At 47.8% G+C, this 13,904-nt stretch overlaps 1 protein-coding gene across 4 annotated transcripts in view; it reads right to left on the reverse strand.

Annotated features, from left to right (window-relative positions):
* The window catches only part of COL22A1 (collagen type XXII alpha 1 chain), a 327,237-nt gene that overhangs the window by 237,796 nt on the left and 75,537 nt on the right, over window positions 1-13,904 (reverse strand). For all 4 annotated transcript variants that reach the window (XM_063643570.1, XM_063643569.1, XM_055287347.2 and 1 more), the window contains one exon: window positions 5,258-5,369. In XM_063643570.1, coding sequence (XP_063499640.1) covers window positions 5,258-5,358 — 101 coding nt within the window. In that variant the 5' untranslated portion in view covers window positions 5,359-5,369. The remainder of the gene's footprint in view (window positions 1-5,257; window positions 5,370-13,904) is intronic.

The following is a 13,904-nucleotide window of genomic DNA, read 5'->3' on the forward strand; positions in this document are numbered from 1 at the left end:
ACCTGAGCTCCCTCCTGCCTCTTGCATGTCAGCACAGAACCCCGCCACCCCCACCAACACACAGCCTCTCCTGACTGCATATCCCCAGCCGGGACCTGAGCAATCTCCCACTTCCCCTCTTTCTTCCTCTTCTTCCCTCCACAACAGGGTTCTGGGAAACGTCACTGACATCACCCCCTCCTTCCTCATCTCTCCCCATCTGCTTGACTCACAGCCACCTGTCTTCCAGCTCTCCAGACTTCCCATGTTTTCCTCGTGAAGTCCCTGGTGAGGAAACACTGACAAATCCCTGTCCCTCAGCACCCACTCGGGTCCCTGCAGCACGGCAGGCACTTCATAAAAGCTGAAGGAATGCAGAACTTTGAAAACTGTCAACAGCCATTTCCATGGAGAAACCTCTCTTTCGCCAGTGTTAGTACAGGGCCTGGTTGATTTTCCTGGAGGACGTATCCTAGACAACACACATGTGGGAGCTGCCCCAAGCCTTGTAGGAGTCTGAGCAGCCTCCCTGGCCCCCACCCACTCGATGGCAGCAGCAACCCCTCACTCAGTTGTGACAACAAAATTGCCTCCAGACACTGCCCAAGGTCCCCTGGGGGGTGGGGGTGAAATTTCTCTTAGTTGAGAACCACTGATTTATCCTAGACTTACATCCTATCAAAATAAAGTTTAGCTTACTTTTTCATAGTGTTTCTCAGATTCAATAAAGCACTTACGCTTAGGATCTCATTTGATGTAAGATTCTAAGATTTAATAAAAATACATATCTTTTGAGAGCTTAACACAAGCTCACCACAACTCTTTTCACATATTGCCTAATTTCTTCCTCACGAGAATCTATAAAGAAGGTATTACAGGCGTGAACCCGGGAGGCAGAGCTTGCAGTGAGCCAAGATCACACCACTGCACTCCAGCCTGGGCGACAGAGCGAGATTCTTCTCAAAAAAAAAAAAAAGAAAAAAAAAAAGGTATTTTGATCCTCGTACTATAGCTGAGGGCACCAGGCTCTAAGGGGTTAACTCCATGCCATCTGGCTACTAAGTGGCAGAGGGAGACACACCTGGGACCTGCTCTCCTGGGCTCTTCTCTTAATCACCAGCTGACTGCACCTTAACTGCACAGCCAGCCGTGGGGGAGCCCAATCCTACCCTGGGGGCTGGGGGCTGCCTCAGGAATGTACATGATATTGACTTCCCCACTGGAGAAGGTGGACCCTGCCTGGCCAGACAGACAGGAAGGGAAGTGGGGAGGCGTCTGAGTTCCTGGTTCTCAGACTTGCAGATCCGCAGGGACTTTGTTTGGCTGTAGGACCTTCCAGTAAGATTCTGATTCTCAGTTTACAGCTGCAGGCTGGGAGATGATGGCCCAGTTGTTCAAAGTCATTCTCTGAGTTGGGATTTCACCCAGGATCACATCCAGGTAGTGGGAACAGGGCCCATCACTCATAGCACCTGGACCTCCCTCAGCATTCAGAGACGCCCTCAGTCACTGCCCATGCATGAGGAAGATGGGGCCTCCCTACATGCTGTGTCTGTGGACACATACATGTCTGTGTCCACAGACACAGGCTTTGTAGCCACAGATCAATATGCTGCTTTGTTTTTCATTTTCTCCTTCTTTTCTTTTTTTTTTTTTTTTTTTTTTGAGACAGAGTCTCACTTTGTCTTCCAGGCTAGAGTGCAATAGCATGATCTCGGCTCACTGCAACTGCTGCCTCCCGGGCTCAACCAACTCCCCTGCCTCAGCCTCCCAGGTAGATGGGATTACAGGTGCCCCCCACCACACCTGGCTATTGTTTTGTATTTTGAGTAGACAGGGTTTCAGCTAATTTTTTGTATTTTTAGTAGAGACGTGGTTTCATCACATTGGCCAGGCTGGTCTCGAACCATGGACCTCAAGTAATCTGCCTGCCTTGGCCTCCCAAAGCGCTGGGATTACAGGCATGAGCCACAGCACCTGGCCATTTTCTCCTTATTTTCTTAATTAATCCAATTATGCTATTTTTTTTTCCCTGAACACACTTTCTTCTTATACCTTTGAAATACACACAGACGAGTATATCATAAGAAAAAGTACAGATTTATCTGTTAATGACTTTTTATTCCCCTGATTATAATAACTTTTGCTTAGGTTATACACACACATATGTGGATATATGTGCATGTGTGTATATATATATACACCTACACGTGTGTTTATATATGTACCCATATGTACCTATATATACATACATATGTGTATCAGTCATTTTAATCAGGGAGAAAAAAGATCATTAACAGAAAACATCTAAAGAAAGGAAATAGCCGAATCCAATCTTTTCCACAAATAATAGAGCAGATATGACAGTGGAAGGGTAAAGGGTGTGTAATTAGAGGACCTGAGTTTGAGGCCAGCCTCTGCTTCTTTCCCTCTTTCTTCCTCTGACCTGTGAGGTGTTGAACAAATCACTGTCCCATTTCGAGTCTCAAATGTTGTACAAGCTAAGTGAAAAGTGTAATACCTGCCTTGCTCGTTTCTGTTATTGTCATGAGAAATAAATTAGATAAGGTGCATCAATGCCCTTTAAACAGGTGAGAAAAAAATATAAATATTGAAAGTGACATCTCTTTTCTTTATGAACAAAATTAACTTGCTAACTAAAATTTTATGTATGTGTGTTTAAACTTCAAAGCTTTAGAAATTAAAAGTATAATATCCTTTCTTGAAATGAAAGAGCTTTGCCAATTTGAATTTGTTTTGGGTGCTTTGCCATTAAAACAAATGTGGAAATTCCTCCTCAGAGCAACTCTCAGAGAACAGGAAGGAGCCCAAATCCGTGACCCAGAATCGGGGTCCCATGCTGTGTTCCACAGAGCATTGCCTGAATTCGGCCACTTTGCTCTTTGATGCAAGTGCCTCCTTAGAAGGTTAGCAAACAGAGTGGTCCTTGGTTAGACACTTCCACTAGATCTGTGTAACTTTTGCTTTCTTTATTTTGTTCGTTCTCTTTTGCATTTTTTTCTTAAAGTTCCATGCAATTTTTTTCTGCCTACAAGTGGAATGGGTGGTGAATTGGACATATTGGGCAAAGAAGTGAGGGGGAGTGAAGAAGGAAACAGGGTGTAGACTCTGCTCATCCCTGTGCACCCCCCACGAGCATGGGGCCAGGTGATTCATAATAACATCCCCCAGCACCTGGCTGTGTGTGGAGAGAGAACAACCTCGTCGTCTGGGAAAATGACTCTCTCAAAAGTTGGCTGACAGCGATTATTGTCTTCGTTTCATGAAAATGAGACTCAGAGAGGAAGTGACTTGTCTCATTTCTTCTTCTGTAAAATCGCTCTTGGAATGCAGACACTGAGCCATGGATGAAATGACATTAGGGTCTGACACAGTGCCTGGTGTGTGGTTGGCACTCAGAGAATGTTCATTGAATTAAAAAAACAAAAAGGATCACACACATGCAGAAACTCATACTCTATGAGCTGGCGTTCAAAGCCAGTCTTTGCCAGACTAGCATCTGAAAGAACATTTCCACTCCTTATGGGCTGTTGACTCATTCATTCAGCAAATATTTCCTCCTTCCCTACTCTGGGCAGGGCTTAGTTGGGTGCCGAGACTATAGCAGAAACCAAGACTCAGTTCCTTTCTAGGACTTCTCATTGAGTAGGTGAGATAAGACTATTGCACAATTGATCAGCTAACTTCAACTTTAACACATTTTGTATAGAAGTACAAATGGGGAGGAGGGTAGGTAAGGGGAAGGCCTGACTTTGGGGATTCAAGGAAGGCATCTAGAGAGCATAATGGGTGAGCATGCTTTGCAGGATGAGCAGGACAGGTGTCCCAGGTAGGGCAAGAACATGAACTAAGGCCTCCCAGTGGGAGGAGGATGCCTGGGAGGCCCTAGAACAGAGACAGGAGGCAGACAGGGAGGCCTGGAGGATGAGCCAGGAGGCCACAAAGGCAGGACGGGGCCAGGTCACACAGAGGCCTTCCTCTTCCTGGCCTTTTAGTTTACTAAGAACACTGGAGGCAATTAAATATTAATAGTTTAAAGATGGAAGGGAGGTCCAATAACAATATCGTCAGAGGCGTGTGAACCAGAGGAACTCCATCTTAAACAGGAGCTGGGTAAAATGAGGCTGAAACCTACTAGGCTGCATTCCCAGATGGTGAAGGCATTCTAAGTCACCGGATGAGACAGGAGGTCAGCACAAAATACAGGTCATAAAGACCTTGCTGATAAAACAGCTTGCAGTAAAGGAGCCGGCCAAAACCCACCAAAACCAAAATGCCCATGAGAGTGACCTCTGGTCGTCCTCACTGCTACACTCCCATCAGCACCATGACAGTTTATAAATGCCATGGCAACGTCAGGAAGTTACCCTATATAGTCTAAAAAGGGGAGGCATGAATAATCCACCCCTCGTTTAGCATATCATCAAAAAATAACTATAAAAATGGGCAACCAGCAGCCCTTGGGGCTGCTCTGTCTCTGGAGTGGCCGTTCTTTTATTTTTTTAGTTTCTTAATAAACTTGCTTTCACTTTGCACTGTGGACTCACCCTGAATGCTTTCTTGCACGAGATCCAAGAACCCTCTCTTGGGGTCTGGATTGGGTAACAATGTCATTTTTGTTTTCAAAAGATTTGTCTGCCTGTAATAAGAATAGAGCATTCATTTTGGTATCATCTTTAGCCCCTGACTGGAGGCCCAATAAGTGTCAGGAACTGGACAAATCTTTACATCGTATCCTATCAAGAATGTTGCAAGGCAGGAACATTCACTTTGGATTGAAAACGTGAGAAAATTGAGGCACAAGGGCATTCAGTAATGTGTAAAGCCAAGTACCCCGTCAACACTGATACTCAACTGACCAAAGCCACTCCGTGATTCTGGTGAAGCCACACCTGCCACGAATGCAATGTCAGGCCCTTAGTAGGTGCTATGCACTACTAAACCATACCCGTTTGTTATTTCATGAACGGACGGAAAAACACATGGATGAATGAATGATTAATGCCAAATGTGTATGGTGAGATAGGTGTAGAAGGATCAGAGAACCAATGAAGTTGATGATAATAGAATGGCTAAAAAAACAGCTTGAATTCCCTGGTCCAGTGGTTCAGCTCCTTCATCACGGGGCAAACTTACCAGGCACTGAGTAGGTTAAAGCCCGGCTCAGTGCCAAGTATGAAACTGAGGCTGCTGGACCCCTTTCTTGCCCTTTCCCATGACACCCTGGGCAGGTCTGGAAAGAGAAGTGGCCACTCACTCAGTACTTTGCACCACAGGGAAGGATCCCATCCGTACATAGGAACTCTGAGCTCCATTCTCTCTCTTCCCCAAGATTTCCTTCACACTGAACAAATCCATCAGGTCAAAACCTGTACAAAGAGAAGAGCTGGGAGTGAGTTTGGAGAAGGAAGAGTATAAAAGACAAAGGAAAATCACATCTGCTGACTGCAAAGGCAGCTTGCCCATCCTGCCCCAGGAGAACAGATGTGGAGGGAATTGTTCAAATACATATTCAGGGAGAAAACATAAGCACCCAAGTAATGAGATGTACAGCTTCGGCTTCAACTCCAGGAAAAAAATGCAGGAGAACACAGACACTGGCTTTCTCAAGAAAATGTGTGTGCATGTGGTTAAGCATGAGACAAATGGAGGGTGTCCTGGTTGTGTGAGGGCCACAGGGCCTTGGTGTTCACGAAACCCAGATGTGTGCTCTTCGCTCATGCAGGCTGGCTCTGCAGGCAAACGGCCACTCAGGGCTTTCCTTCCTGCAGCCGTATTTTTGCCTCGCATTTGGACTTTATGTGAGTAACAGTTTGGCAGCTTTTAAGTTTCATGATTTTTAAAGAGAGAAACATCAGAGAGGAATAAACTGTCTTCATGATATTGCATTATTTGAAATGATTTTGTTTTGCTTTGCTTTGTTTTTCCTTAGTTCAGTTTAATTTCCCTCTGGGAGAGGACCTTATATGCATTGTCAATGTAAAGTAACAGGAAAATCAGGGGCTTTGGACTTGGGTGAGGGTCAAGGGTAAGGACGGGGGTTTGATCCCGAGTGGCCATGGGTATGTGACACTGGACAAGTTACATGACCCACAGGAGTCTCGGGTACTTCACTGTGGAAGGACAGCAGTGATGCCTACTGGGTAGGGCTCTGTGATAATTGTGTAAGACCCTAAATATGCGTCACTCAGCATATGGTAGGAAATTCATAGAGCGGGTTTCTTTTTACAAGTTATTCCCCACAACCACCAGGACATGCTGTCCACATTCCCCCACAATGGGTTGCTTTCTGCAGACCAGGTTCTCAGAGGGGCCTGAGGACAACACTCGTTCTGGAGGCTAACAGTGTGACTCAACACCCGCCTGAAACTGTCTGTCTCAGACACTGGGGAAAGCTCTCAGCAGGTTACAGGGAAGCTGGCTGAAGGCAGGCACCAGGGTGAACTCATCTGTGCACCCCCAGGGATAATATACTTCTCAGTATTTGTACCTAACCCATGAGATTTTAGGAAGAGTTCCTCACTGTTTCCAATATTCTAAGGCACTACTGAAAAAAGAGAAAAAGAAAAAAAAAAGGGAAATGGACTTGTAGGACTAACATAATGATTAAAGCCTCTTAGCCTCTTTTACCACTAAATTCTGCCCAAAGAGATTGTTTATTCATTCAGTACGTGCTTTTGAGAGCCAGGTCCACGCCAAGCATTGTGTAAGAAATGTCGGGGAGGGGAGCAGGTAGTCCTGATGTAAAGTTTGAGTATTAGAACTGGACAGATCTGGGTCGTGACCCTAATCACCATGTCTTTGCTGGGTGACCTTAGGCAGGTTGCCTGACATCTCTGAGCACTGGGTTTTTTTCATCTGTAAAAAGGGGATTATTTTCGAATGCACCTCATTGCTATGAGACTTAAATGACACAAAGTTCTTCATACAGTACCCGACATACAGTAAATCACCAACAAAGCACTTTTTATATTTACTGTTTTCTCATCACAATTGCAGCATCCTCTAATGCTAAATTCTGTCCACAGATGTCATGTGTTTATCCAATAGATGTTTTTGAGAGCTTGCAATATGCCAAGCCCTGTGAGCTCCAGGGTTGGAGCAGGCACCAACACAAAATCCCGGCTCCAGGAGAACTGGAACTGGTGGGGACTCCAGAAATAAGGAAATGCACAGTGCAAGTGTGCAGTACAATTCCAGGCATGAAGAGTCAATGAGCAGGGGCAGCACTGGAGAGGAAAAGAGCTGGGGCAACAGGGAAGGTGCTCGGGGAGGAAGCTACCAGATAGAGGCCTGCTCTGGCCTGCGATGGTCTGGGAAGGGGGTTCTGAGCAGGGCAAGGTTGCTTTGGGATTGAAACCCTACACTTTTTGGATTGGACTGTTCCCTGCCCTTTGCCATCCTGAGGTTGTCAAGTTCTCGGAAAATGACTAAGAGCTGCCATTATGTCATTTTTAAATAGCACTTCACACACCTGCAATTTAATGGAATTCATAATATAATTGTTAAATGATATTGGGTCCTTAAGATGGGAACAGTATTCAGAAGCTTCATTATAGATGGAAAAAGCACCCCTCCAAACTGTGCTTGTTTACACACACTAGTGTGAGTGATTCAGCATCTCTGGAGACGGTTGGTTTGTGGGAGGGAGCAGGCACCCACAGTCCCACAAATGAGATCCCCTGTGGTACATGGGTTGATCCAGCTGAGAGGCTGCCACTGGGCACAGGCTGAGTGAGGCCAGCTTTCTTCACCTGCCAGCTTCTCGAGGACAGTGCCCAGCTTGCTGAATTCGCCACCCTATACCCCATCCTCGGGACCTGCAGGGCCGGCCCACAGTGCAGATTTGTCAAACTGAACGTAGGGCCTCACTGTGAGCTGTAACGGAGCCTTGATCCCTGGGAGAGACTTTGTGGAGGAGAGAACACCCAGCACGTGGACCAGATACTCCTGAGTGAAGTCCTGCTAATGAGCTGTGTGGCCTTGAGCACAAGCCTCAACCTCTCTGGGCTTGTTGCCTCTGCAGTTTTGTAAAATTGAGATAATAATAACACAGTGTCGTAGACAAGTAAGGGCTATAACAATTTACATGCAAACGCCTGTTCCCACACTTTCTCTCCCTGCCAGCTCTCAGGTAATTTACTCAACCTCTCTGGACCTCATGTCTTCATCCACCAAATGGGACATTAAGAGTAACCGGTCAGCCGAGCACAGTGGCTCATGCCTGTAATCCCAGAACTTTGGGAGGCCAAGGTGGGCGGATCACTTGAGGTCAGGAGGTCAAGACCAGCCTAGCCAACATGGTGAGACCCTGTCCTTAATAAAAATATAAAAATTAGCCAGGGGTGGTGGTGGGTTCCTATAATCTCAGCTACTTGGGAGGCTGAGGCAGGAGAATCGCTTGGACTCAGAAGGCGGAGGTTGCAGTGAGCCAAAATCGCACCACAGCAATCCAGCCTGAGCGACAAAGAGAGACTCTGTTGCAAAGAAAAAGAAGAAAAGAAAAGGAAAAGAAAGGGAAAGGGAAAAGGAAAAGACCAGTCATCAGGCCTGGCCAGGACAGTGGCCCTGCACAGTGTCTGCCTGTCTGCCAGTGGCAATACATTCTGACTCTACTATTAGACATTCATGTCTTGGAAAATCACTTTGAGTTTTAAATGAGAAAATGTAGAAACATGCCTGAAACACAATAGTTGCTCACTAAATGCTGGATGCTCTAATGGGTCCCTCATCCTGAATGAGAGCATGATCACTCCTCTAAACCCTCACAAACTCTAGATAAACATGCGGCGTGAAGAGGTGGGTGGGTCTCCCTGACACCAACATCCTGTGATCCTGGCTGAGTCACTTTCTTTCTGAGTATCAGTCTCCTCATCTGTAGACTGGGAGAGTGGGTGCAATTTGATCATCTTTTATGTTTTTAGCACCAAAAACTGTTGACCATATTTCCCCCAATTTTTGCCATGGCTGGGAAGAGTCCCAGTCAAACTGCATTTTTTGCTTCACAGTTAATTTGAATGTGCAGTTGTATGCAGTGAAGAATCCCTCTGTTCAGTATGCCAGGAGATGGGAGTCAACAGAACAGCTGCAGTTCCTACTCAAAGCCGTGGGGTTAATCCCAGGTAAAGGTACAATGCACACTGGGCATTTATGGTGTTTAATGCAGCCCAAGGCACTCTGCTCCCACACAGAGTTCCAGCTGGGAGACTGAGGAAGTTATCTGGTTTTGTTGAGCCTGTTTCTGTAACTGGAAAAATGGAGAGAATAATTTATTGCAGGGGTGTCAGGAGACCTAAGTGTGATGATGGGATTAAATACCTGGGGGGAAGCCAGCACCCCAGAGTTGCTCGGTCAACCCCACTGTCCCCTCCTGGGGACCACAATGGGAACCTGTTGACCCAAGTGAAGCTTGGTCCCCTGGCAATAGCCCTGCCACCACCCCAGAGCCCCGCCTCTTTCACTCTGGTTATAAGGACCAGGCCTCCAGGATGCATGACAGGGAGCAGCCGCCACACCCACCGGAGAGGGAGTCCTGGGGAGTCCCCGAGAGATCCCAAGTTGGACGAGGCCAGTCACCCAGACACTGGGAGACGTTCACCAAATGCATGCTGCGAGCACTGCCTCTCCCTCATCTCCCCCCTGCACTGCTGTTGGCACGGCCCCCAGCCCACCTGAACAGGGCCTCAATACCCCAGAGGCTGCAGTCTCAGCATCGCCTGGGGACAGAAGCATGAAGAGTCCCCACAGCTCTGGGCTCCCAGGCAGGCCCAATGAGGAACAGCTGTTGGAACTGACTGGGCCCCATACAACAAGGGCCCTTTGACAACCTACCGGGCTGCCCCTGCATTGGGGCCCCTGTGTCTGGAAGTGTCCTGGGGCCTGAGGAGCCCCAGCAGTGGGAGGGGCTGGTGCCTCTGAATGGGGGAGCTTGGCCGTGAAGACCTTGAGGGCCCTGCGGTTCCAGGGTTCCATGAAACTGGTGCCTAAAGTGTACAGCCTGCTTAGGATCAGATATTGTCCCAGAGAAAGGCAGAATAGGTGAGAACAGGTTTTGAGACCAGCCCATTCTAGGTTCAAAACCCGGCCCAGCCCTGGCCAGAGGTGGGACGTGTCCTGGTGGCCTCCCCCTCAGTGATGCAGGGGTGAGGACGCGCCTTGCAGGGTTGTCACCTTGAGGAGGGGTGCAGACAGCACCTGGGAGTTCTTGAGGTGGGAGCTGGGGGAGGGGGTCGCTGCTGAAGAAAAGCAGCAGCCAGTGTAATTGAGGCAGTGGAAGCAGTGGCGTGGAGGGAAGGAGAGCACCGCAGCCGGCCACACCCGGCTTTCTGTCCCTGTTCTCAGACTCAGCAGCTCCACGGCTTCAGGGCAATTTCTCAGCCCCTTAAGCCCCCATTTGTCATCTGTGCAAAGGGTATTGGCAGCCGCTTCTCAGGGCCACCTGAGGAATCCCACAGAGGTGGGGTCCCTGGAGGCTCATGGGGAGTGAGGGCTCTTACCCAGAGGAGGCTCACGGGTGGCCTCAGCAGCCCCCCACACACTCACTGAGGGATGATGGGGAGTGAGGAGAGCCTAAGAGCTGGTCCAGAATCTGGGCGGACATGTGCCCACCCTGGGAAAAGTCAGGGCCGGGAACTGCAAAGTGGGCCGGTCTTCTACTTCACAGCACCAGCAAACACCACTAAAAATGGACACCTTCATCTGCTTTTCCCCTCAGCAGTCATATTGGAGAGAATATATGAGATAGACTTGCTTTCAAAAAGCAAGCCTATGCTCTACTTTCTGGTTCCACTTTTATTGGTTTCAGTGAACAAAAACAAAGAGTTGAATACAACAAAACTTGGAACAACAAGGAATGAACTAGGTGGCAGCAAAGGGCACCAAAAAAAAAAAAAAGATAAATTGCCCAAAATAAATAAGGGCTGGGAAGGAGAATAAAAAATGTTCCCGAGGAAAGCAACTGTGATGCAAGGCACTGTGAGATAAAAAAAGCAATTGTTTCATGCAAAAAATAGAGGGAGCACCTCGCTGAAGCCAGGGAAGCTGCTGGACCACGTGGTGTCAGAAGACCTTAGCGATGGCCCAGGTCACTGGCTGCACCTCCTGCGCCAGGCACCTACTGTGTGCTCCTCACCTCATCCAGCAAAGGTCGACCCGGATGGAACTTTGCTGCTGCCCTCCCCCACTCCCTTAGCTGCCTTAGTTCCTCTTGGAGTTTCCATGGGTCTGGGCAAGATGCAGGCAGCTTACGTTTATGGAGCTGCCTCCTCCAGTAGATGGAGAGCTCTTTGATTTGATCTGTTTCTCCATCCTTAAAATGCCTGCTGCTTTTGCTGTTCCTGTTGGAGCATTTGAGGGTTGTTTGTGGAAGGAGAGAAGAAGAGAATGAAGGAATTCATGACCCACTATAAAGGGCCTCCTGTGTGTTAGATGCTGCGTGGGCTGCTCAGGTTGCAATCATGAACAAGCATCTGGGCTACTGTGGGATGTCAGGACCCACGGCGAGGGTACACTGGCTGGGAACAGGGTGGGCTGGTGCAGGTCAGGCTGGGCTTTTGTTGGCCTCATCGGGGAGTTTGGGTTTCTTTCTTCAGGCAATGAGGGGCCACAGAGGGCTTTAAAGTGAGGGAGAAATACCATCTGGTTTCTATTTTCCAAGGTCATTCTGGCAGCAGGGGATGGAGAGGCAAGAAGACCAGCCAGGAGTAGGTAAAGGTACAATGCACACTGGGCATTTGCAATGTTTAACGCAGCCCAAGGCACTCTGCTCCCACACAGCGTTCCAGCTGGGAACTAGAGGGCAGAGATGAGGTGAGTGAGATGAGGGCAGGTGAGGAGGGAGGGATGGAAGAAGCAGTTGAATTGGAGGGCTGTTTGGAAGGTACCATGCGCAGAACTTGGTGATTATCTGGATGGGGGGCCCAAGTGGGAAGAGAGAGAAATCCAGGATGTCTATGGCCAAATTTGAGACCTGCACATGCCTAACATATGCTTTAAGCATTAAGTAGCTAAACTTCTAGAAAAGTTGCTTAACACAGCCGGGCGCGGTGGCTCACGCCTGTAATCCCAGCACTTTGGGAGGCCGAGGCGGGCGGATCACGAGGTCAGGAGATCGAGACCATCCTGGCTAACACGGTGAAACCGTGTCTCTACTAAAAATACAAAAAATTAGCCAGGCGAGGTGGCGGGCGCCTATAGTCCCAGCTACTCAGGAGGCTGAGGCAGGAGAATGGCGTGAACCCCGGGGGGCGGAGCCTGCAGCGAGCCGAGATCGCGCCACTGCACTCCAGCCTGGGCGACAGCGAGACTCTGTCTCAAAAAAAAAAAAAAAAAAAAAAAAGTTGCCTAACACTTTTATTGGCTAGAATTTGTAGAACATTTGGTTATTAGAGCTGAGACGGACTCCTGAAGACATTCTGTAGGATCCGCTGTTATATAGGTGAGGAAACTGAGGCTCAGAGAAGTCAAAAGATTGACCCAAGGTTGGCTGGCTGGTGAGCAGCAGGGCCATCTAAGACCTATGCCTCCAATCTCCTGCTTCTATTCTCGTCCTTGTGCTCACAGACCCAGCCCAGTTATGCCCTAAAAATAGCCAGAGTCATTTATGGGAAAGCCTGGAGGTGAGGCTTTTGGGGACTGCATTTTTTCCAGAATACAAAAGCTGTCCCTATTACCCAATGCCATTTAAATTGGCAAATTTGAGGCTCCATCTCTCCACAACTCCCTCTTCAGCCTGAACGTGGCTGGAGCGGTTTTCTGGGGCTGGTTATAATTAGAGGAGATGGTAGATAAAGCAGGTTCTCTGTGCATTCAGAACTGCACAAACGGTATTTGCTCCGCAGACTGAAGGATGCCCAGCTGGCATTGTGATTTCTTTTCCAGGGAGACTCCAAAGAGGGAGGGGAGGCTTCAGGACTCCTCTGGCTGTGGACTGACACAGGAGGGCCCATAAAAGAGGGTCCCAGTCACCAAACAGACTCTTTGGAAGGATCCTCCACATATGCTGTAGACTAAGAAATCTGTTCAAAGTCCTGCATTTTCATGTGTGAGTACACACACACACATACACACACACACGCTCCTGAATCTTCCCAGCAAGAATCAGTTATTATTATTATTATTATTAAGACAAGGTCTTGCTCTGTCACCCAGGCTAGAGTGCAGTGGCGTGATCTCAGCTCACTGCAACCTCTTCCTCCTGGGCTTAAGTGATCCACCCACCTCAGCTTTGGCTAACCTTTGCATGTGTATTTTTTTGTAGAGATGGGGCACGCACCACCATAGTTGGCTGATTTTTTCGTGTGTATTTTTTTTTGTAGAGACAGGGTTTCACTATGTTGCCCAGGCTGGTCTTGAACTCCTGAGCTTAAGCAATTCACCTGCCTTGGCTTCCCAAAGCTCTAGTATTACAGGCGTGAGCCACTGCGCCCAGCCAGAATTATTCTTAAGTAGAAAATAATTGCTATTCTTCAGTCTATGAAATGACAAAAAAAGCTTTAAATTCATTCTGAGTTACAGATGATGCAGGCAGATTTGTTTGTTCATTTGTCTGTTTGCCTTCCTTCCTTCCAACCTTGCTTTCTCCCTCCTTTCCTTTCTTCCTTCTCCCATCCATCTTTTTGTCCATCCCTCCCTCCAGCCTCCCATCCAACCATTCATGTTTCCATCCTTTGATTAATGTTTCTTACTTTCACTAATTCATTCATATATCCATCCATTCATTCAACAAACATTTGTCACATTTCTTCTAAGTGCCAGGTACTGTCCTCTACTCTTAAGACACATAGAATAAAGCCCAAGTATAAACAAGTCCTGCTCTCAAACAGCTCATATGCTTGCTGGGGAGGTAGACAGGGACGCAAATAATTATAATGCCTTCAGATTAGAGTTCTCAGAATAGAATAAAA

Source organism: Symphalangus syndactylus, chromosome 7 (genome assembly GCF_028878055.3).
Source record: "Symphalangus syndactylus isolate Jambi chromosome 7, NHGRI_mSymSyn1-v2.1_pri, whole genome shotgun sequence".
Classification (NCBI taxonomy): Eukaryota; Metazoa; Chordata; class Mammalia; order Primates; family Hylobatidae; genus Symphalangus; species Symphalangus syndactylus.